This window comes from Mirounga leonina, unplaced genomic scaffold (assembly GCF_011800145.1).
Source record: "Mirounga leonina isolate KUSES-001 unplaced genomic scaffold, KU_Mleo_1.0 Mir_176, whole genome shotgun sequence".
NCBI lineage: Eukaryota > Metazoa > Chordata > Mammalia > Carnivora > Phocidae > Mirounga > Mirounga leonina.
The window spans coordinates 53,891,757-53,917,501 of NW_023270454.1; the positions used below are offsets into that span (position 1 = coordinate 53,891,757).

At 41.3% G+C, this 25,745-nt stretch overlaps 1 protein-coding gene across 1 annotated transcript; it reads right to left on the bottom strand.

The window, feature by feature from the left end:
• Nucleotides 1-21,065: 21,065 nt before the first annotated feature.
• LOC118022329 (FAS-associated factor 2-like) lies at nt 21,066-22,977 on the bottom strand. The gene is given in 1 exon segment (XM_035023083.1): nt 21,066-22,977. A coding segment is annotated over 1 exon segment (1,458 nt). The 5' UTR covers nt 22,880-22,977; the 3' UTR covers nt 21,066-21,421.
• Nucleotides 22,978-25,745: the final 2,768 nt, after the last annotated feature.

Sequence of the window (25,745 nt, forward strand, 5' to 3'; positions counted from 1 at the left end):
GACCCTCAGTTTGTTTCTCAGAGTCCATCGTCCCTCATGGTTCGTCTCCCTCTCCGACTCCCCCCCCTTCATTCTTCCCTTCCTATTATCATCTTCTTTTTTTTAACATGTAATGTATTATTGCTTTTTTAAAAAGTTTATTTTCTCAAAATCTTTTGAGCAGATCTTCCGGAGTTGGTTGAATTGCATGTGAGGTTTGGAGCCACAAATATCTAAGGGAACTTTGCTCATGACACCACCATCCGGGTGAGTCCCTTTATACTCTTTTTTTTTTTTTTTTAAGATTTTATTCCTTTATTCATAAGAGACAGAGAGAGAGAGAGAGAGAGGCAGAGGGAGAAGCAGGCTCCCCGCCGAGCAGGGAGCCCGATGCGGGACTCGATCCCAGGACCCTGGGATCATGACCTGAGCCAAAGGCAGACGCCCAACCATCTGAGCCACCCAGGCGCCCAAGTCCCTTTATACTCTTAATGTATCATAAACTCGAAAACATACAAAGAGAGTTGCCTGTCACCAGTACCACCGAATAGCCTGCAATGATTCTCACCTCCTGATAGTCACTTCCCTGGGTAGACGTTTCCATTCCAAACAGGGCTAACCTGTGTACCCAATAAGATACCGTGGAAATGCTGCAGAGTGACTTCTGAAGCAAGGTCATAAAAGACATCGCTTCTACCTTGTGTGCTCCTGGATCGTTTGCTCTGGAGGAAGCCAGGTACTCATACAGCCCTACGCAGAGGTCTGTGCGGCAAGGAATTGAATCCTCCTGCCAACAGCCAGTGTTAACCTGCCATGTGTATGAATCACCCATCTGGGAAACAGATCCCCCAGCCCAGTGAAGCCTTCAGCTAACTGTAGCCCTGACTGACACTAAGAGCAAGCAGGTGATTCCTGTTCAAAACGCAAAATCCCTGCTCCCACGAGCCATAGACACTGTGAGATAGTAAACATTTACTAGTGTTTTAAGCCTCTGAACTTTGGGAGATTTTGATATGTAGCAGTAGATAACTAATAAGGAATGGTCCTATCGGCCACACCCCTGAATCTAAAACATGTCATTATCTAATTTTAAGTCTATTAGCTCCTATAAACCTCCACTCATGTGACTATACCATTGCGTGGATTAAACTACGTATTGCTTCATCTCATCCTGATTTTTCCCCTATTCTTTCTGTTTGATCCACAATTTTAGACATTAAAGTATGTCAAGCTGTGTCTCATAGGCCTCTTGCTGACTCTATTATCACAACTTAAAGGAACAGCATTCTATTGCCACTTCTCATCATAGTTAAAATGTCCACGAAGTCCAATAAGCATCTCATACTTAACATGGCTAAAAAAGAACCATCAACTTTCCTTCCCCCTAACCTACTCTTCTCAGTTTTCTACAGCTCTGTAAATGGCATCGTCAACCACCCAGATGCTCATACCAAAAATCTAAGTCATTCTTGATCCCTCTCTTCTTCTCACACAAGCAGCAATGAGGTTCTACCTCTAGAACATATCATGAATTGGTTAACTTCTCTTCATCTCTATTCCTATCAGCCTAGACTAAACCATCATCTTTCACCAGGACACTACAAATAGCCTTCTAACTGTAATCCCTGCTCTATAAATATTCACTTACAGGTCTTTGCATGACATATTTTATGTCTCTTGAGTAAATACCTAGAAGTGAGATTGCTGAGTCATATGCTAAGTGCCCATTTAATTTTATAAGAAATTGCCAAACTATTTTCCATTTTGCATTCCCACCAATAAAATATGAGAGTTCTATATCCAGTTTTCCACATCTTATTTAGTACTTGGTATTGGTTTCTTTCTTTCTTTTTTTTTTTAAGCCACTCTACTTGGTGTGTAGTAGTATCCTTTGTTTTTTTTTAATTGAGGCAAAATTCACACACTATGAAATGTACAGATCCTAAGTTTTCAATGAGTTTTGATAAAAGCATACACTTATGTAATCAAGATGTAGAACATTTCCACTACCCTACTAAATTCCCTAGTAATCCCCTTCCAGCCAGTTCCTACCCACTAGAGGCAGCCACTTCTGATTACTATCACCATAGATTAGACTAGTTTTACTTTTTCTTAAACCTCATAAAAGGAATAGAAAAGCACATACTGTTTTCTGTCTGGTTGGTTTTGCTTAACATGCAATGGTTTTGAGATTCATCCATGTTATTGCAGGTATCAGTAGTTCTTATTTTTATTGCTGAATAATATTTTATTGTATGAACATATCACAATTTGGTTATCCATTCACCTTTTGATAGACATCTGGGTTGTTTCCAGCAATTCCATTCCTAGGTGTTTACCCAGGAGAAAAGAAAACCTATGTCCACAAAAAGACAGTAATAGCCTGCCTCCTCTCTTGATCCACTACAATTCACTCTCCATACAGCAGCTAGAGGTATCTTTTAAATAAATTACTCAAATTCCATCACTCTTCTGCTTAATATCCTTTAGTGATTTCCTATCCCACTTAGGAGAAAAAAACAAATCCCCCACCATGGCTTGTGAAGACCAGACATCACTGATTTTCAACCTCTGCGAACTATTGGTGGCTGGGCCCTACCTCAGGCTAAGTGAATGAGAATCCCTGGAGGAGGGCCCCACATAGTTTTTAAAGCTTCCCAAGAGATTCTAACAGCCCTCCATGTTTTTGAGGTCCTGCCAGCATGACCTGGCCCCTGGCTCTCCCCCTTTATCTCACACCACTCTCCCCTTCAGGTGCTATCATCCAGCCACACTGGCCTCCTCTCAGCCCTCTGAACACAGCAATTTCATCCCTCCCTCTGGGGCTTTGTACTAGTGTTCCTTCTGCCTGGAATGTTCTTTAGATCTTAGTGTGACTGGTTCTTTCTTGTGAGTCAGGTCTCAGCTGAAATGTCACCTGCTCAATGGGGCTTTTCCTGCCCACCCAGTCTAAAGGAACTACATTCTAGCATGTAAACTTGTTCAAATACTCTACATCACATTTACTTCTAACACCGTCTTGTTCATGTACTTTTTTGTGTATTTATTGTATGCTTCCCCCGTCCAGAATGTAAATCCTGTGAGAATAGGGACCTTGCCTGTCTTGCTCTCTACAGTATTCCTAGTATTTATAATCATGTCTGGCACATAATAAGGGCTTCAGAAATATTTGTTGAAAGCATGAAGGAATACATGTATGAAATGTGCATGTTACCTGGAAGACAGGGCAAAAATCCAGAAAGGTTCTTGTAACTTTTTTTCCCCCATGTGTGTTAGCATAAGGTAATTGATTTATAGGGGAAAGGAGAGATTTTACCCTGAGGAGATTAAATCCTGGTACTTGAGTACATTAGGACTAAAAACAGAGTTGTTTTTGGCTCCTACTATTTATCTTTAGCCCTAACTTGATGCTGTGCACATCATAGGTACTCAATGATTATATTTCTATTAACAGTGAAGTGACTATGATCTGCTTTGAGGGGCTTGAGGGGATGTGGGAAGAGGGGGTGTGAGGTATAGTGTGTGAGTGGGGATTAGGGGGTCATGAGAAAGGAGATTGAAGTGTATTTATGCCTTTATCTTCACTTTAGGGAATTGTTATCAATTCAAAGCATGAAATTCAATTTAATCTATGCTAGCCAATTGGATTTCAAAACATTGTTCTATTCTATATGTGATTTCTCTTTATAAGCAAGGCAATATGTTAAAGCAATGTTTTAAAGAAATTTAAAAAGAAAAAAGGAAAGGAACAATATCAGGAAGAAGAGGAGGAAACAAGGAAGAATTTAGGAACAGCTTTGTGTAGATACGATACTAAGCATGTTCAGGCATTTACTTATTTATCACAACCCTACGTGAAATAAATATAATTATACTTATTTTACTGATGAGGAAATGGAATGAAATTTAGAGAAAAGTACTTCTCTTTTAAATATTCTTATGACTTACCTGTTATAAGATTGGATAAAAATATACAAGACACACTCATTTAATATATAGATGACATTAACAGTGGAAAAGCCACCTAATGTAAGCACGATAGACCAAAGTTTCAAACTGATCTTGTCAAGCTAGAGCGCTTGACTAAAACCAAAGGTTAAATACACTACAGTGGATAAAATGTAAATCCTGCAGTCAGCTACAGGTACAGAAAGTTTAGCTGGAGTTTTGTTTTGTTTTCTTTTTTGTGTTTTTTAAAGATTTTATTTATTTATCTGAGAGAGAAAGAAAGAGCACAAGCAGGGAGTGGGGTGGTGGAGGGGCAGAGGGAGAGGGCGAAGTGGACTCCCCACTGAGCAGGAAGCCCCACTCCGGACTCGATCCCAGGACCCTGAGATCATGACCTGAGCTGAAGGCAGAGGCCTAACTGACTAAGCTACCCAGGCGCCCCTGGAGTTTTTGTAAAAAAATAAAACTGTGTCAGAATGGTGAAAATCAAAAATATAAGAAAGAAGTGAAGGTGAGGATATGGAGAAAAGAAAACTTTGCACACTGTTGGAAGAAATGCAAACTGGTGCAGCCACTGTGGAAGACATAGAACTACCCTACGACCCAGCCATCCAGTAATTGCACTACTGGGTATTTAGCCAAAACATACAAAAATACTAATTCAAAGGGATACATGCACCCCTATGTTTATAGCAGCATTATTTAGAATAGCCAAACCATGGAAGTAGCCCAAGTGTCCATCGATTGATGAATGGATAAAGAAGAAGTGTGATATATATGTATATATATGTATATATACTGGAATAGATATACACATATATAATAGAATATTATTCAGCCAAAAAAAAAAAAGAATGAAATCTTGCCATTTGCAATGACATGGATGGAGCTAGAGAGCATAATGCTAAGTGACATAAGTCAGAGAAAAACAAATATCGTAAGATTTCACTCATATGTGGCATTTAAGAAACAAAATGAATGAACAAAAGAAAAAAAAGAGAGAGAGAAATCAAGAAACAGACCCTTAACTATAGAGAACAAACTGATGGTTCCTAGAAGGGAGATGGGTCCGGGGGGGATGGGTGAAATAGGTTATGGGAATTAAGAGTATACTTATCATATCATGACGAGCACTGAATAATGTATAGAATTGTTGAATCATATCGTATACCTGAAACCAATGTAACACTGTGTGTTAACTATACTGGAATTAAAATTAAAAACTTAATAAATAATAAATAAAACTTGTGGACTGCTAATTTAATATATGCTAATAGTAGATGCTAAAACTGCAAATAGGACAACCCATAAGCATTTCATGATGGTCCTTACCTTATGACTTCTTTCTGTACTTACCATCAGCGATATTTTAAAAATTCTCTACTCTCCTGGCTTTGGTTACATCTGATTATCTTTCCATCTCTGAAGCAGATCCTCATTAATATTAACATGAATAATACAATAGCCCTCATTTACTAAGGGTTCTGGGCCAACCACACACATTGTTGTGCTTAATCCTCCCTCTTAACAGCACTAATGAAACAGGCATAATTAATCCCCCCATTTTCTAGATGAGAAAACTTAGGTATAGAAAATCTAAGCGAGGGCGCCTGGGTGGCTCAAGTCGTTAAGCATCTGCCTTCAGCTCCGGTCATGATCTCAGGGTCCTGGGATCGAGCTCCACATCGGGCTCCCTGCTCCGCGGGAAGCCTGCTTCTCCCTCTCCCACTCCCCCCGTTTGTGTTCCCTCTCTCGCTGTGTCTCTCTGTCAAATAAATAAATAAAATCTTAAAAAAAAGAAAAGAAAATCTAAGCGATTTTCTTCAGATCAGACAGCTAATGAGGTTAGTAGCATCCAACTCCAACAGTCTGACTCAGAGCACATGCTCTTTTTTTTTTTTAAGATTTTATTTATGTGTTTGACAGAGAGACACAGAGAGAGAGGGAACACAAGCGGGGGGAGTGGGAGAGGGAGAAGCAGGCTTCCCGCGGAGCAGGGATCCCAATGTGGGGCTCGATCCCAGGACCCTGGGATCATGACCTGAGCCGAAGGCAAACGCCTAATGACTGAGCCACCCAGGGCCCCCCCCCCTTTTTTAAAAAGATATTTTATTTATTTATTTATTTATTTGACAGAGAGAGACAGTGAGAGAGGAAACACAAGCAGGGGGAGTGGGAGAGGGAGAAGCAGCCTTCCTGCCCAGTAGGGAGCCCGATGTGAGACTCAATCCCAGGACCCTGGGATCATGACCTGAGCCGAAGGCAGACACTTAATGACTGAGCCACCCAGGCATCCCAGAACACACACTCTTAACCACTGTACCTTCTGCCCCAGAAGTTTCTTTCAGAGCTTCCTTTTCCTTTGCTCATTCCTCAAGTGTCCATGTTCCTCAGAGTTCAGTCCTCAGTTCTTAGCTCAGCTTACGTTATTGCCTCTCTGGTTAATTACCAGTAGACATGAGATTTCCACTGATAACTTCTACACTGATGAATCCTATAGCTGCCCTGGTAGCTGCTTACCCAATAGCACTTACCCTCCGACTTTCTTCCTTACTAGTAGGCACCTCTGTGAGCTTCAGAGGTGACTGGACGCCAGAGAATGAATCATGATTGGTTTAAATCAAACATGATGCTCCCTCTTCCCCCACTTCCTCCCTCTTTCCCCAACTTTCTAGTGAATGGTTTAAGCACTGGGAGAGAGTCAGCTGAGGGACTTTTGAGAAAAGTTATCTTGGCTTTTAAACACAAATATTCATTAACTGTTCATCTGTCTTCTATCACATTGTTGTGTCTGAATATGTCTAGAACTAAGGTAGCCATCTTGGAGACTTTAATAATTTTCAAGAATGTGAAGGGCTCCTGAGAACAAAATGTTTGAGAACTGTTGCCTAGTCCATGCCAGCATCATCCCTTACCAGGATTTATTTGAACAGTTTCCTAAATGGTTCTTCTGCTGCTGATTTGTCCACGGCCAATCCCAGTAAACCCATTCCCTACATTGCTTTCAAGGTGATCTTACCAAATGCTAATCAGATCCCTGTTTAGTCAATGGCTCCCTGTTTCTTTCAGTTTGGTACCTAACACCATAATTGTCTTATTTTTTTTAAAGATTGTATCTATTTATTTGAGAGAGAGAGAGCAAGTACACACAAGCAGGGGAAGCGGCAGGCAGAGGGAGAAGCAGACACCCCACTGAGCAGGGAGCCCAATGCGGGGCTCGAACCCAGGACCCCAGGATCATGACACGAGCTGAAGGCAGATGCTTAACCAACTGAGCCACCCAGGTGCCCCTGTACTTGTCTTATTTTATTTGTTTCTCTCCTCTCACACATTTGGTTCACCCCAGCTATTCACAGTTAATTGCAGCTTCCAGTCAGAAATGGAACTGGTTGTTTCTATGTCTTCCCACCTGCTCTTTTTTTGTCTTTGGACCAGAGGACATTTACTTCGGTGAATCGATTGCACAGCTGATGAAAGAGCTAAGAAGTCATTTGGGATGGTGAGGCAACCAGAGATGAGCAACAGTAACAAGCCACTACCAACAGTAAGTCCTAGGGCTGGAGGAATAACAGGAGGAAGTGATGTCACCAGATCCCATGGGTCAAGTTGCCCAGGGAAATCTAGGACCATGGTAGATCTGGTCTGCAGATGCTGGGACTATGGAGGACCCAGGCCCTGCCAATGGTGCCTTCCAAACCTGGGGTTTCCCACCTGCTCTTAAGTCAGACCTGTCACACACTATCTCCTCATTCTCTAGCTAGCTAACTCCTACCTGTCCTTTAAAATTCAGTTCCAAGGTTATTTTCTACAGGAAGCTGTCTCTGAGCCCACAGTATAATTTACCTGTCCCTCTTCTGGGCTTGCAAAGCACCATTTATCAAAGTGGTCATCAGAAAGTACTGTGACCTCTGGTTTGTCCAGTTTTCCCACTAGATAATAAGCTCTTTGAGGGGTGATGTGGCATCTTTTTTCTTGATATTGCTTGAGCCCAGGATGGTATCTGACCACAGTATTGGGGGCCAGTATATGTCCTCAGAAAATGTCTTGTGAATACATTCATGAACTCTAACATAATTTGCTTCTGGGATGAGTTTCATCTTCTGAAGCCTTTCCTTTTTCTGTGTTCAAGGCCTGGACTGTTCAGGGCCTTTTTCCTCACACCTCCTTTCCAGTGTCTCCTGTTGCCCTTGAGAGGAAATGTTATTTAGCTTCTTAACGCCATCTTTATACCTAAGGACATATAGCAATGCTTTCTGGGGCTTCGACCTTATGCTCCCCTTCAAACTGTGCGTCCTGGAGTGGAGGCCTCAACGGTTTCCTCCTAAGTCTCACACTTGGAGCACTTAAATTTTATAAATCACCTCCTCAAAGAAGTCAGAAAACATTTTTCCTGTTTTGTCAGTCTTATACCTTTGGTGCTTTTTTGTACCTTTTTTCTTTCACTTTGGATCAAAATAATAGGTACCACAGGCTTAATCATATTTTGGGAATCCCTTCTTTGCTTTTAGATATGGCCATTGATATTAGTGCGTTGCCTTGTGTTTGAGACAGTCTGGATATGCACAAGAGTAGGAAGACAATGAGCATGGTATAAAGATGAATGAAGTATGCACTTTATTGAGATAGAAATCACATACCACAGCAGTCACTCACTTGACGTGCACAAATCATTGGTTTTTAGTCTATTTACAGACGAGTGCAACCATCACTCTGATTAGAACATTTGCATCACTTCAAAAAGACACCTTGTACCCTTTAGCTAACGTCCTCCCCCACTGCCTGACTCCCCCCTTGCCCACATCAGCCCTAAAACTACAAATCTACTCTCTGTCTCTATAGGCTTTCCTGTTGCGGACTTTCATGTGAGTAGAATCATATACTATAATAGAATCTTTGGGGACTGGCTTCTCTGACTTTGCGTAATGCTTTCAAGGCACAGCCGTGTTGCAGCACGTGTCAGCACTCCAGAGACAGTCCTTGCCAGACCCCGAAACTGGCCTGGCCCAGCACTGTCGCGGAGTCGTCGGTGTGATCCAGCCTGTTCCACTTTGGGGAGGTTTGCATCTGCAGTGGTTCCTGGCGGGCAGTCTCCTTGGTGCCTGTTATGTGTGCCTCTTTACTAAGCGACCGTTATCGGCTGGCACTGAGCCTTATGTGAAGACAGGAAACTAAAAATCAATCAGCATTACAGACAGAATCCTCCAAGCCACTGTATGACTTGGAGCAATAGATTTCATAAGAAAACCAGCTCGGATTGTTTCTTCAAACTGTTCTAGTGGACTCCCCCGAGCGTCCAGGCTAGTAAGAGGGGCAGGAGCTTACACGAACAGAGTGGTCATTAGTTCAATTGTTCTCCATGTGTTGCCTCAGACCAGCAGCACCTGGGCAACTTGAGAGAAATGCAGATTCTCAGGCCCACCCCAGCCCCACTGAGTCAGACATCGTGGGAGTGGGACCTGGTAAATCTGTATTCCAACAAGCCTCCAGGTGACTCCAATCCACGTTTAAGTTTGAGAACCGCTGACTCATTAACTGGTATAGTAATGTCAGCACTCGTACGTGAACACAGATCACTGACTCATACTCGGTTTTGTATCAAGCATATATACCTGATGGAAGACGAGGAACACCATTTGGGGACAAAACAGCAGATCATGAGATATATGCTGGATTTCTATGCACTGGTATGACAGACAACCCCTTATTCCCCATCTCCCATCTTTGTTTCCTTTTAAACATGTTTTGATAAAAAATGTACTTTAAAAAATCCTAATAAACTTGTTGCCTTTACAGAGTTTCTTTCTACTTTAGATTGAGATGCTCTTAGAGCAAGCATCCTTAGAAGATGGTATTTCTACAAATCTAGGTTCAGAAAAACTAGTTCTTACATGCACTCACATCAGACACATGTCTCTAGCGATTGCTTTACTGAGTTTTGTCAGCAGAGACAATATCAGGCAGTGCCTTTTTAAAACGATTGGTAACATGATGCCCGTATTGATGAAATACCCAAGAGTTCACTTTGGACATGCCAGGGACTTTATCTATCCTCTGTTGTTAAGACCAAACACTTTTTAGATATTCTGAGGATAGTCATTATCTCTTTCAGAAAGAGCACAAGAATGGTTTATTCTTAATCTGAATAGATTTGACTCATGGTCAGCAGTTTTGAAATTTTGCTAAAAGTGCCTTAAATACTTAGATAAAAGTATAATTCTGATAAATTTGTGAAACTTCATTATTATGTGGCTCTTTTGAAACAATAGCCATTATTTCCTCAGCTTCTACTTTCATTTTGCTTTAAAGACTATTAAAATTGATTCTTAAAAAGTCTTGGACTCGCAGAATCGTGTCATGTGGTACTTACCATATACAGCCTTGCACTGCTAATTATCACTTCATGTATCTTTGTGTCATCCCTCAACTAAACTTACCCTCCTGGAGGGCAATAAAAATCTCTTATACATATTTGTTTGCCCTCAGCCTGTCTATCAGGTGTCTTAAATATAGACATCCATTAGATACGTGTGTATTGATTGATAGTTTTGATGGTAATGTGAAACACCCATTCCTCTTGTCAGGAATAGAAACTCTCTCAAATTAGGTCAGTTAAGAACAGATAACAATAGACACTTCATAGATGTCCAAGGACATAAGCAAAGTACACCCAGACCATATGAGACATGGAGCTGGACGATCAAGACCCAAGGCCAGTCTTTCTCCCTAGGACCATGTGGCTTCAGGTCTGTGTTTCTATCTGTGCCTCTCCTTTCTCAAGATTCCTTAGTAGACTGATCTTTTTACTGTGGTACCTTTATTCTAAAAATGAATTAAAATATGAGCTTATAATTGGTTTTAGTTTATCATGGACCTACCCAACTACTTTAGATCAAGAGCCCATCAGCATGTAATTGGTTCAGTTTTAGTAGCCCAATTTCAAATTTCTAGAGACATTATCTGATTAGGGTAGTGTTCAGCTCTAGTACAATCACCCATGAGTGTAGTGAGTACTAATTGTTGAGGAAATAAGTAGTATGTAGAGCTGTCTTTCCAGGAACTGTGAGTGGAACAGGGTCACTAAGAAGGGATCTTGGGCAAAGGAGTAACGGCTGGTGCATCTATTCCAATTTGTATACTACAACCTAGAACTCCAACAAGTATGCAAAAGTTAGGCATTAGAGATAACTGAGGTCATAGATAAACTTCTTTCTTAATCTATATCAGGGGCTAGCAACTATGGCCCCTGGGTCAAATCCAGCTTGTGGTCTGTTTTTATAAGAACCAAGAATGGTGGCGCGCCTGGGTGGCTCAGTCGTTCAGCCATCTGCCTTTGGCTCAGGTCATGATCCCAGGGTCCTGGGATCAAGCCCCGCATCGGGCTCCCTGCTCGGGGGGAAGCCTGCTTCTCCCTCTCCCACTCCCCCTGCTTGTGTTCCCTCTCTCTCGCTGTGTCTCTTTCTGTCAAATAAATAAATAAAATCTTCAAAAAATAAAATAAAAAAGAACCAAGAATGTTTTTTCCATGAAAAAGAATAGGCAACAGAGATTTTTAAGTGACGAAGGCTAAGATATTTTCTCTCTGGCCCTCTACAGAAAAAGTTTGCCAACTTTTACTCTAGATGAGCTTTCTTTGTTCATTCATTTCATGAATATTCACTGAATATCTGAGATATTCTAGGCACTGTTCTAAGTATTGGAGATGCTGTGATGTCACAAGACAAATGTCGTTCCTGCCCAGGAGCTTAGATTCTGTTGTGGGTGAGAAGAGACCAACAATAAGCACATACATTAATAAATAAATAGGACGATTGCAAATTATAAATGCTGTGAACAAAATAAACAGGAGATTCTAGTACAGGGACAATAACTGGAGAAGGAGACGAGACAAGTTGGTCAGAGAGATCCTATCTGTGGAAAGGACACTTATGCTAAGACCTAAAGGACAAAAAGAACCAGTCATAGGAGGTGAGCATTACAGCCAGAGGAAATGAGGGCAAAATCCCTGAAGCAGATAGAAGTTTGGCTTTAGTCAAGGAACTCCAAACAGGCCAGTGGTGTTCAGGCAGGATGTGGCAGGAAATGCAGTTGACAGGTAGATAGGGATCAGATCATGTATGGCCTTGGAAGGAAGCTATTGAAGATGACACGCTCTCATGAGTAACATGATCTCATGGAGTTTCAAAAATATTCCTCTGACTTGGGGTGCCTAGCTGGCTTAGTTGGTAGAGCATATGACTCTTGATCTCAAGGTCATGAGTTTGAGCCCCACATAGGGCATAGAGATTATTTAAAAAATTCTCTGGCTGCCATGAGATAGATTATAAAGAAACAAGAGTAAATTCTATTTAAGATTATTGTAAGATTATTTAACCTCTATTTAAAGATATTGTAATAGTTAAGGTGAGACATGATTATGATTTAGACCAGCATGGTGCCATGGAAATGGAGAAGAGTGGATGAATTAAACTATTTTGAGGGGAGAATTAATGAGACTAATGGATTGGATATGAGAAGAGAGGAATCACAGATTTCTGTTTGAGCAGCTGGGTTGATAGTGGGGTTTGTCATCTTATCCATATGTTTCGGTAACTGAATAGTTGAGGCTCCGGAAGTAAGAATCTTGCTTATGTATTAGGAAAAATTTCTTTTTCTTTTTTTAAATATTTTATTTATTTATTTGTTGGAGAGAGAGGGAACACAAGCCGGGTGAGTGGCAGGCGGAGGGAGCAGCAGGCTCCCCGCCGAGCAAGGAGCCCGATGAGGGACTCGATCCCAGGACTCTGGGATCATGACCTGAGCCAAAAGCAGATGCTCAACCGACTGAGCCACCCAGGCGTCCCTAGGAAAATTTTCAAAGCCAGAAAAAACATTCTCAGTATTGAATTTTCTTAACTTTTACATATGTATTTGTCTACAAGGGATAATTGAACAAAAAGCACTTCTTCGGCAAACTCCAGACTATCCTTAGAAAATTGCAAGTAGTTTTCTCCTCTTCAGCATAATACCTTGTGTGTACTGACAGTGTAATGACCTCTCAGGGCTGCCATTTTGTCCCATGATTTTGTCACTTTGTTTCTCCCTTAGAGAGAATGCTGTGAAAAGCCAGAGAACCATGGGTTCCCGTCCAGTAGGGCAAGCCGGGCCCTCCCCTCTTCCCCGTCAAGGACTATGTGCAATATCAGAACCAGGATCAGCCTCAGAGGCTGAGATTTGTTCTGAAGCATTTAAAGAGGAAGCGAATGCTCGGGGGAGGCTTTAAATGTCCTTCTACTTACAGAAGTTGAATTGCAAGAGCTCTCTCTTTGCCATTAATCAGCAGGTCTAGTGTGAAGCCAGCCAACTTCAGAGAGTTAGTTAAAAGAGGTGACTAATGACTCGACTCTCTCCTTATCTCACTCTCTCTTCGGGTTTGATCTCCCCAGACACTCAGGCAGCACTTACCGGCTCTCACGAGACTTCCAGTGTACCGCAGCATCCAGTTTAAAGTATCCAGTTCTGTGTTTCAAGAGGCCTGTCCTGTTGCCCCGTCCGACCGGCTGGTGGGGAACTTCAATGCCTAACCTGGGCCGTGAGTGGGGCTGAGGGTGGAAGAGCGAGTATTCTTACTAGGTCTCTAGAAATGTCTGTGCTGACCTTGATGGTTTAGGCATGACCTAGAATCCCTGGGAGGTCTTCATCATTTCAGTCTAACAGTTTGACCCTTATTATATAGAATCTTTTTTGAAGTTAGTTCTTCTAAGAGTCTGCTTTTGGTCTCCACTCCCTGACTCCTGCAAGAACTTATTTTAGAGATAAGCTTTCATGGTTATCCCTATTGTTCCAGCTTCAGTGATCAAAACATTCAAGACAGTGTTTTGATTTTACTTCTTTGAAGTCGTTCTATTGTGGGTCTTTCTGAGTCTTAGATTATACGAAGCAATTATTAGTTACTTTGAATCCACAGTTTCACTGCTTAACTCCTGATTATAACCAATATTACTCTCTTAATGATATTCCAATGGAGCTAGTTATTCAAATCACATGTATCTGCCATGATGTATATGCTCCTTCACAAACATGGGGCTCCCTCCACTCCCCTCCACCATGGCTGCCCACTTCCAGGAGGCCCTTTGCCAGCTCCAGTCAGATACATCTTAAGTAATGAAGTCAATAGGAAAAAATAAAGGATGGAAATGTAACCACTTAATGCCAATGAATTTGTTTAACTATTTAAGACTGTATCTCAAAGTATGAGTGTGTTACACTGTGTTTTGTAAAGTAGTGCTTATAGTTCATTGAGCTTTCAAAATAACTCTTTTCTATTAAGCTTGCATTGAGAAGTGGGGTTAATTTGCCAGAGTACTTTTTTGTGATAATTATAGGACTTGCAGATTAGCATTAGTGAATTGGCAGGGTTCTGTAGCTAATAAAAATACGCACAAAAATTGTAACATTCGGGGTGCCTGGGTGGCTCAGTCGTTGGGCATCTGCCTTCGGCTCAGGTCATGATCTCAGGGTCCTGAGATCGAGCCCCATATCGGGCTCCCCACTCCGCAGGAAACCTGCTTCTCCCTCTCCCACTCCCCCTGCTGTGTTCCCTCTCTCGCTGTGTCTCTCTCTGTCAAATAAATAAATAAAATCTTTAAAAAAAATTGTAACATTCAACTGCTTCGAGGTTCCTCAAGGAAAACATTAGGCATTCCTGATAGGCCAGTTTTGAGTTCAAGCTAGCACATTTATACATACTTAGGGAAAGATACTTTTCAAATGACATGGTCCAACTTTCCTCAAAATAAAAGAACAGTTCTGCTATTCAAAGATTTGAAACTAATCGTAGATGAACTAATAAAAGGTAAATTTCATGAACTAGAAGATATTTTTAAAAATCAAATAAATAGGATTTGGGGGAGGGCAATAATTATTTTGTCAGCTAGGCTATATAGCTCTTTATTAGAACCATATGTGAAATATTGTTAATACTGCACTGAACTCTAGGAGCACATTACCATGAATTCAATGAACATTTGTTAAGTAACTGTTGGGTTCCAGGCACCATGCTAGGTGCTGGAGATGAAAGCCCCAACAGGGAATCCTGTCTGAACACTGTGCTCAGAGATCCTACAACTAGACTTCCAATGGTGGTTACTTCTGATCAGTTAAAACTATCATTGTAGGGGTGCCTGGGTGGCTCAGTTGTTAAGCGTCTGCCTTTGGCTCAGGTCATGATTCCGGGGTCCTGGGATGGAGCCTAACATCAGGGCTCCTTGCTTGGTGGGAAGCCTGCTTCTCCCTCTCCCACTGCCCCTGCTTGTGTTCCCTCTCTCACTGTCTCTCTCTCTGTCAAATAAATAAATAAAATCTTAAAAAAAAAAACCCCAAAACCTATCATTGTAATTGCATTAGTTGAACTTTGAAGACTGCAAAGGAATGGGTCCACTGTTCTAACATTTAGAAGCTACTGACTATCAGTGTATAATACTGGCCATTTCTCAGCTGCCTTGGAAATCTCTTCAAGTTCCAACTAGTTATTTAGTTATATTATCTACTCAAGGGTGCTAAGGCATCTGTCTTCAACTTTGACAAGCACACTCTGATCAAAGATCTTTTCTGTGTTTAGCAAAAAACTAAAATGAAATGAAAACAAACAAAATAGGGGCACCTGGGTGGCTCAGGGGGCCAAACTAGGGGCATCTCAGTTAAGCATCTGCCTTTGACTTAGGTCATGATCCTGGGGCCCTGGGATCAAGCCCTGAGTCGGGCTTCCTGGGAGTTTGCTTCTCCCTCTCCCTCTGCCTCCTGCCCTACTTGTGTTTGCTCTTTCTCTCTCTATCAGATAAACAAAAAATCTTAAAGAAAAAAAGAAAAAGAAAACAAAGTACTTCCCTAGTTAGAAGGGAGGAAAGGAAAGTCTTTTTTTTTATATAGAGAGGGGGATGGAGGAACAAATCAGGGCATATTATAAGGTAGTCCATTGACCACTGACTTCATATCTCTTTCTTGAGTTGTGGGGTTTTTTTAAATATTTTATTTATTTGAGAGAGAGTGTATGCACACGCGAGTGAGTGTGCAGAAGAGAGGGAGGGAGGGAGAGAGAGAGAGAGAGAGAGCACCAGTGGTGGGGGGGGGAGGGAGAGGGAGAGGGAGAAGCAGAATCCCCACTGAGCAAGGAGCCTGACACAGGGCTCGATCTCAGTGTCCTGAGATCATGATCTGATCCAAAGGCAGATGCTTAACCGACTGAGCCACCCAAGTGCCCCAAGAACAGTTTTGATTTACAGAAAAATTGAGAAGATACACTAAGAGTTCCCACATTGCATCCCCACCCCACACTAAACCGCAAGTTTGCCCTATTAGTGACATCTTACATTAATATGGTACATGTTATAATTAATGAACCAATATTGATACACTATTCATATCTGAAAACCATACTTATTAGATACCCTTAGTTTTTACCTAATGTCCTTTTTCAGTTCCAGGATACCAAATTATATTTTAGTTCTCACGCCTCCTTAGGCTCCTTTGGCTGTAACAGTTCCTCAGACTTTGTTTTTGATGACTTTAACAGTTTTGTGAAATGCTGATCAGGTATATTGTAGGATGCCCTTCTGCTGGAATTCGTCTGATTTTCTTCCTCATGATTAGACTGGGGTTATGGGGTGTTGGTAAGAAGGTCACTGGGTATAGTGCCATTTTCATCACATCATATTAAGGGTACACACTATCAACATGATTTATGACTGCTGTGGCTGCCCTTTATCACCATGCTGAGGCAGTGTCTGTCAGCTTTCTCCACCACAAAGTTACTCTTTGTGTCCCCTTTCCATACTGTCCTCTGCAAGGAAGTCTGTATAGCCCATGCTTAAGGAGTGGGGAGTTATGCTCCCCTCATTATGGGTTAAGTATCTACCCAAATTATTTGGAATTCTGCATACAAACAGATTTATGTCTTCTTTCCCATTTATTAATGGACTCAATCATTTACTTATATTAGTATAGACTCATGGATACTTACATGTTGGGTTATAATCTGATACTAGTTTGTTATTTAGTTGCTTGAGCCGGTCCAAATGTGGCTCTTGTGAGCACTTCAGTTGGCACCTGTGACCCTTTGATAGACACCCAGAAATATAGGGTGGGCTTTTTTGAGCACTTCATGACTCCTTTTTATTCTACACAGGAGTCTTTAATAGTTTCTAATATTGAGATTCAATCAAAAGGAAAGATATTTTTTCAGGCATCTAGTTTAGTTTCTCAAATCTTGTGATGAAGTTGCCCATTATTTTAGGCTCATCCAAAGATATATACACTGTCTCTGCTATGCACCTCCTAGCCCTTTCCCCGCCTGGGCACAGAAAGATGAGTTAGACACGTTCTTCAGTACACGGTACGTTATCATCACCGTTATGTGCAAGTTTCTGCTCTTACTCTACTTATTTATTCTCTTACCCTTAGACTCCATTCCCACTTCCCCTTTCTTCTCCTCCTCCCCCCCGCCCACCCAGAAAACTATTGTAAACTATTGTAAACTATGTACTTAATGTGTATTTTGGCTGTATGTACTTTAGGAAAATGTACAGTGTTTTGTGCTCAGGTATTCTTAAGCAAATGGTGTTCTATTATATATTTCATTCTTTTTTTACTCATCCATATTCTCAATGTCCACACATGTGGCTATGTGTCTATCTTTGCCTTGCTTCTAATTGCTGATTGGTACCCTATATTTCATTTATTCACTCTCCCATATTGTCTCCTACTTTCCACAATCACAAACAACCCTATAACAAACATCCTTACACACACCACTGAATGGATCTGTGTGACAGTTTCTTTGAGATGTATACCCGGGAGCAGAACTGCTGGATCCTGGAATACTGTAAACTTAATTTAAGTAAGTAGAGCCAGATTGCTCTCCCAGATTATACTGCCTACACTTCACCAGCACATATCCCACCAATACGAGGCATTAGCTAGCCAAATTTTTTTAGGATAAAAGTTGTAAAGTAATATTTTGTTATTTTCATTTTAATTCCACTAACTACTAGTCACTTTGAGCATCTCTTCACATTCTTCTTGGACTTTGGATTTGCGCTCTTATAAATTGCCAGTTGTAGCCTTTGCCATTTTCCCTTTAAATTTGATGTCATTTTGGGGCGCCTGGGTGGCTCAGTTGGTTGAGCGACTGCCTTCGGCTCGGGTCATGATCCTGGAGTCCCTGGATGGAGTCCCGCATCAGGCTCCCTGCTCGGCAGGGAGCCTGCTTCTGCCTCTGACCCTCCCCCCTCTCATGTGCTCTCTCTCTCATTCTCTCTGTCTCAAATAAATAAATAAAATCTTTAAAAAAATAAATTTGATGTCATTTTCTTGTTGACTTGCAAGAGTTCCTTGTTTATTTTAGATACTAATCTCAACAGTTTTAGATAATGCAAATGTCTTCATTCTGCATTGTCATATCTTTACTGTGTTCTTCCTTGAAGAGAAATTCTTAACCTTGATATAATCAAATGCATCAATATTTTACATTTTGAAATCTTGTTTTAAAAGTCATTACCTAGGGGCGCCTGGGTGGCTCAGTCGTTACGCATCTGCCTTCGGCTCAGATCATGATCTCGGGATCCTGGGATCGAGCCCCATGTCGGGCTCTCTGCTCAGCAAAGGCCTGCTTCTCCCTCTCCCATCCCCCCTGCTTGTGTTCCCTCTCTCGCTATGTCTCTCTCTGTCAAATAAATAAAGTCTTTATTTAAAAAAAAAAGTCATTACCTAATGATTACTATCTTTTATAGGTGCACTGATGGCATTGTGGACACACATAGAAAATATGGCCATATTTTTAAAAGTACACTGGGGGCTATAAAGAATAAAATGATAAAAAAATCTTGGATTTGCTTTAAAATAATTTGGTAAAGTAAAAAAAATGAAAAAAGGGGATAGAAGAAGAAAATATGATAAAAATCTTATTAATTTTAAAATCTGAGTGATGGGGCGCCTGGGTGGCTCAGTCGTTAGGCGTCTGCCTTTGGCTCAGGTCATGATCCCAGAGTGCTGGGATCGAGCCCCATGTCAGGCTCTCTGCTCTGAGGGAAGCCTGCTTCTCCCTCCGTCTCCCACTCCCCCTGCTTCTGTTCCCTCTCTTGCTGTGTCTCTCGCTGTCAAATAAATAAATAAAATCTTTAAAAAAAAATAAAAAGATAAATAAATAAAATCTGAGTGATGACTATGTGGAGTTCATTATTCTATTCTACTAGTTTTTTTTTAAGTAAGCTCTATGCCCCACATGGGGCTTGAAACTACAACCCAGAGATCAAGCGTCACATGTTCTACCTACTGAGCCAGCCAGACACCCCTGTTCTATTCTACTTTTGATATATTTGGAAATTTTAACATAAAAAAATGAAAAATGAGCTATTTATTTCGCTCGGTCAGGAATAGTTTTCTATATTTTCTTTTATTAGTTTTATACTTCCAACATTCACATTGAGGTCTTTAATCCATGTATGATTTTGGCAGGGATCCAGTTATATATTTCCTTATATATATTAAATATAGAGAACAAGGTTTCCCAAAAACATCTGTTAAATTATCTTCTGTTCATTCTTTTGTGGTACCACAAAATTAACAATAATTATTTGTATACATTGGTATATCTCTATCATCTGCTCTATTCTATTATGTCTAATATGTCCATTCTATTTTATTCCATTCATTGATTTGTTCTTGCACAAATATTATCCTGCCTTTATTACTAAGGCTTTGTTATATTTTAATACTCCTTTATTCTTGTTTTTAAAAATTAAGCTGGCTATACATATGTCTTTCCATATAAACTTTAGACCCATTTATTAAGTTCTTAAAAAAAATCTAACTGGTATTTTGATTAGGATTGAACTGAGTTTATAGATACAATTAGAAAGTACTGAGGGGTTTATAGTTATTTCATATGTCTTTTTTTATCACACTGACTTAATAAAGTAATGGTCTTATGTCTCTTGCATTAGAATCTGGCCAATCTATGTTATATGCCTATTAACAAGGTAGTATTTAACTGAATAGTAGTAAAAGGAGATAGAACTAGTTTCAAAACACTGAATGAATAGCAAAGAAATCAGACATCGAGTCATGAAAAGGTATTTGTTAAACTCACAATTATTCTTTTATTTTATTTTATTATGTTATGTTAGTCACCATACATCATTAGTTTCTGATGTAGTGTTCCATGATTCATTGTTTGCGTATAACACCCAGTGCTCCATGCAATACGTGCCCTCCTAATACTCAACACTGGGCTAACGCATCCCCCCATCCCCTCCCCTCTAAAACCCTCAGTTTGTTTCTCAGAGTCCATAGTCTCTCATGGTTCGTCTCCCCCTCCGATTTCCCCCCCTTCATTTTTCCCTTCCCACTTTCTTTTTTAACATATAATGTATTATTTGTTTCAGAGGTACAGGTCTGTGATTCATCAGTCTTACACAATTCACAGCACTCACCATAGCACATATCCTCCCCAGTGTCCCTCACTCAACCCCCCCAACCCTTCCACCCCCCACCACTCCAGCAACCCTCAGTTTGTTTCCTGAGATTAAGAGTCTCTTATGGTTTGTCTCCCTCTCTGGTTTCATCTTGTTTCACATTTTCCTCCCTTCCCCTATGATCCTCTGTCTTGTTTCTCAAATTCCTCGTATCAGTAAGATCACATGATACTTGTCTTTCTCTGATTGACTTATTTCGCTTAGCATAATACCTTCTAGTTCCATCCACGTCATTGCAAATGGCAAGAGTTCGTGTTTTTTGATGGCTGCATAATATTCCATTGTGTGTGTGTGTGTGTGTGTATCACATCTTCTTTTTTTTTTTTAAGCACAAACCAGCCCAGGGCACCTTTATTACAGTCTTGTGGGCTAAGGAACCCAGGGCATGAATTCATGGGCTTAAGAATTGGCTCTTATCAAATAAAGTTAAGGAAAAAAAACACCTATGTCAGCCTCATTCCTTTGGTCATTACAAAGCAACAGAAAACATTTGGAAGTTATTTATAAATTGTGGGAAGTTCAAGGAACATCTCCGTTCTGTGCCTTCTCTTCCCTCTCTTCTCCGGTGGTGGAAGAAGCAAGTCTTCAGGAGATGCTGCAGTAGCTGGATAATGGAGGTTTTTTCACTAAAAAATTTTCCATAAAAGCAGGAACGAACGAGAACTAGTGGGAATGTCCCCTTCCCCAGTAGGGACAATGACTGGGTTGGAGGTGAACAGTCTCCTTTCGTTGGAAGGTGCTTGGTGCAGAAGCAGTAGGGGAGGGTGGGCTTGACAGCGGAAACGTTCATTGCTGACCTCGCGCGCGCACACACAGGTGGTGACTCTTTTAGGCAGCATGGTTTCTGATCCTTCCTTAGGATGCAGCAGTCTTTTAAAAAAATATATTGTATTATAATAATAATAATATGAATTTCTCTCTCTTGTTTTGTTTTTGTTTTTCCATTTCCTTTAGGGATTAGGGTAGGAGGGGAGAGGAAGAAAAAAGTGTCATTCATCTGTTAGGTCCTGAACAAAGAGAACTTCTGTGTGGCTGAGTCCTGCTTCCTGCAGCGTGGGGGGGTTGGGCCACTCCTCTGAAGGGATACAGGGCAGCACCCTCCGGGGAGAGTTGGCTTCAATCTGAAAGTTTTCTGGGCTTTCTTTCAAGGAAAATAAGAAGTCATGGATTACTGTTAGAGACTGTGAGAAGTGGAATCGTCTCTCTACTCGAGAACCATTGGGTAATTTGAAAATGATCTTGACACTTTCAGGGTCATCAAGGGAAGGCTCCCGGGGCAGGCTCTCCAACTTCCTTTCCTTTTCCTCTTGTAAATTCCGCCGCCGTCTCTCTTCTGTCAACTTCTGCTGTTGCATCTCCTCCTCCTTCCGCCGCTTCCGCTCCCGCTCCTCTCGTTTCTTCCTTTCTTTCTCCTGGTCAGCCCTGAGAGAGGCCGGATAGGCCTCATCCTGCTGTTGTTTCAACACCTGGGTCTGGTTTCGTTCTTCCCTTTCAAGCCGTTCTGACACCAGGTAAGTCTGGTTTGCATCCATGATAAATGTCAGCTGGTTAATGAGATCATCGGGTTGAATGAGGCCTTCTAGCCATCCCACCACAGTCATTCTCCCATCCTTCAGCATAATCATGGCCAGGAATGGGTAGGTGTTCTCTCGTAAAGCCTGTGAGACCCTATATCCCTCAGGTTTATTTGTGGAGCATGCCCAGAAGAGCATCCTAGTGTTTATTAGGGAAATAACTTCAGGTGCACAGAGTGTGTTGCAACAGAACTCATCAGAGTCCTGGTGATCATCTCCATGAAGATAAAGCAAAAGGAAGTGAAGCTCCCACTTGGCATCATTGAGTGCCTGGCTGTACGTTCCCTGGTAGAAGACAGGGTGTGCCCTCCCATATTTCTCTTCAAAAGAGTGCATAAATGAAACAATGTCCCCAACGGGGTCAGTGACCCGGCTGCGAGGGTCAGGCCATATAAAACGCAGAGCAAACCTAAATATATCAAGTAATGTGTAATAGGTAAACTGGAATGGAAGCATTATCAAGTTATAACCCCATCCAAGCAGCCCCCTTGGTTGTGGTCTCGAGACAACATAACTGCAGATCCTGTGGTCAGCTGTATTAACTTGCACGGGTCGGGATGGAGGTGGTACACCTTCTTGCTCATTCAATCAGTCCTGTACAGCAGCCTCTATGTTCCAGTTATGCTGTTCCAAGGTATGGTGACATTGATCCATAGATTCTATGCCAGTCAGATCCTGAAACTGCAGCAGCTTCTCTGTCTGCTCCTGGGTTAGATCCCGCTCCTCAGGCGCTACCATTTTGCCACCACCTCTAGGCTTCTGACCCGTCGGCACCATCACCCCATACCACATCTTCTTTATCCATTCATCTGTTGATGGACATCTTGGCTCTTTCCATAGTTTGGCTACTGTGGACATTGCTGCTATAAACATTGGGGTGCACGTACCCCTTCGGATCACTATATTTTTATCTTTGTGGTAAATACCCAGTAGTACAATTGCTGGGTCGTAGGGTAGCTCTATTTTCAACCTTTTGAGGAACCTCCATACCATTTTTCAGAGTGACTGCACCAGCTTGCATTCCCACCAACAGTGTAGGAGGGTTCCCCTTTCTCCGCATCCTCGCCAATATCTGTCGTTTCCTGACTTGTTAATTTTAGCCATTCTGACTGGTGTGAGGTGGTATCTCATTGAGGTTTTGATTTGGATTTCCCTGATGCCTAGTGATGTTGAACACTTTTTCATGTGTCTGTTGGCCATTTGGATGTCCTCTTTCCAGAAATCTCTGTTCATGTCTTCTGCCGATTTCTTGATTGGATTATTTGTTCTTTGGGTGTTGAGTTTAATAAGTTCTTTACAGATTTTGGATACTAGCCCTTTATCTGATATGCCATTTGCAAATATCTTCTCCCATTCTGTCAGTTGTCTTTTGGTTTTGTTGACTGTTTCCTTTGCTGTGCAAAAGCTTTTTATCTTGATGAAGTCCCAATAGTTCATTTTGGCCCTTGCTTCCCTTGCCTTTGGTGCTGTGTTTAGGAAGAAGTTGCTGTGGCTGAGGTCAAAGAGGTGGCAGCCTGTGTTCTACTCAAAGATTTTGTTGGATTCCTGTCTCACATTTAGGCCTTTCATCCATTTTGAGTCTATTTTTGTGTGTGGTGTAAGGAAATGGTCTAGTTTCATTCTTCTGCATGTAGCTGTCCAAATTTTCCCAACACCATTTGTTGAGGAGACTGCCTTTTTTCCATTGGACATTCTTTCCTGCTCTGTCAAAGATTAGTTGACCATAGAGTTGAGGGTCCATTTCTGGACTCTCTATTCTGTTCCATTGATCTATGTGTCTGTTTTTGTGCCAGTACCATACTGTCTTGATGATTACAGCTTTGTAATAGAGCTTGAAGCCCGGAATTGTGATGCCACCAGCTTTGGTTTTCTTTGTCAACATTCCTCTGGCTATGCGGGGTCTTTTCTTGTTCCATACGAATTTTAGGATTATTTGTTCCATTTCTCTGAAAAAAGTTGATGGTATTTTGATAGGGATTGCATTAAATATGTAGATTGCTCTAGGTAGCATAGACATTTTCACAATATTTGTTCTTCCAGTCCATAGGCATGGAACGTTTTTCCATTTCTTTGTGTCCTCCTCAATTTCTTTCATGAGTATTCTATATAAACTCACAATTATTCTTGGTGCTATGCTAAATTTTGTACCCAAAAAAGACATAAGTGCATATGTTACATCAGTTGGAGGCTTACATTTAAATGGGCAACATTGAATGGATAAACACATACAAGATTTAGCACAATAAGAACTAAACTAGTTAGTGAATAGACTAATGTAATTCCGGCATACAAAAGTGCAGAGCAAATGCATATCAAGGGTGAGAAATGGGAGCGTGGGAAGAGAGAGGATAGAGAGTACCTAGGTAGAGAAAGTGTTAGAAGATAATCAGGATTTATTGTTGCCTAAAAACAACGTTGTAAAAAGTGTGCAAAATAGACTATCACATGTGTGAAAAAAGTTTATCTATACATTGTTTTTCTTGTATATATTTAAAATATCTCTGAAAGGATACACAAAATCTAATAACATTGGTTGTTTGCAGAAGTGGGAATGGGTGGTTTGGAATGGGAACAGAGAGGGAGAAAGATTGCTTACTGTATACACTTTTAAATTGTTAAAAAATTGGATTATGTAAATTATCTATTTAAAATTTTTAAAAATTAAGCTTAAAAAGTTAATGGGTCAGAAAAAAATTTCCAGAATATTTATAATATTAAATAGGAAAAACAGGCATGAACGCATACACATACATCAAAATAATTTTGTACCAACAGAGGGAAAGATGGTGGCAGAATAGGAGGAGCCTAGGCTTGCCTAGTCCCACGAATACAACTATAACTATCATATCATCCTAAATATCCCAGAAATCAATCTGAGTCGGGCAAAACAAACTCCACAACTAAAGTTTGAGTAGAAGCCACACTGAAGGAAGTAAGTGTGGAGACATGACTTGGGAGACAAATGGACTGTGCTCACTGTGGTGGGGAAGGAGCTACAGTCACAGAGAAGGGTGAGAGACAGACTCTCACACAGGGGAATGAATGCGCAGGGAAAACAAATCCCCATAGCAATTGGCTTGGAAAGCAAAAGGACCTGAATTTTGTGAGTTCTTGCAATGAGTGGGGTTTAAAGCCTGGAGTTTTAAGGGTCAGTGTGCTTGGCTCTGGGATAGCTCAGAGGACATTGGGGCTGGAGAAGAGGCAGGGCAAACAGCCCGCAGACTTACAGTATGGAAACAAAGATCTGAAGAGCTCCTGCAGCACACAGTGGAGAGGTTAGTTGTTCATCTCAGAGCATGTCCCAGAGAGGCAGCATTTATGGAGAAACCCGTCCAGAAACAAAGGACCTGGAATGTGCCATTTCACACACACACACACACACACACACATACACACACACCTCCCCCACCCACACCACCCCCACTGGTCTCTCAGCATTAGCACAGAGTCACATGGGAACCAGCACAATACCCACACTTGTTACCTAAGTTGCTTACACCAAGACTCATGGCCCACACTTCAGGGGAACTACCCTTTCCAGTCATGTTCGCCTCAGTCCCAGCATAGTGGTTTCCCTCCCCCAGAAGACTGGTCCAAACCCCTACCAACATTACACCACTTTCAGACCAGGGATCAAACACTGCCCACAACAGGCAAAGAGAGCCTCTGCAGATGACTATCCTGAAAAATAAAGCAACCAGGACACAACAGGAAAGCACATGCAGCACAAACTGGAGAC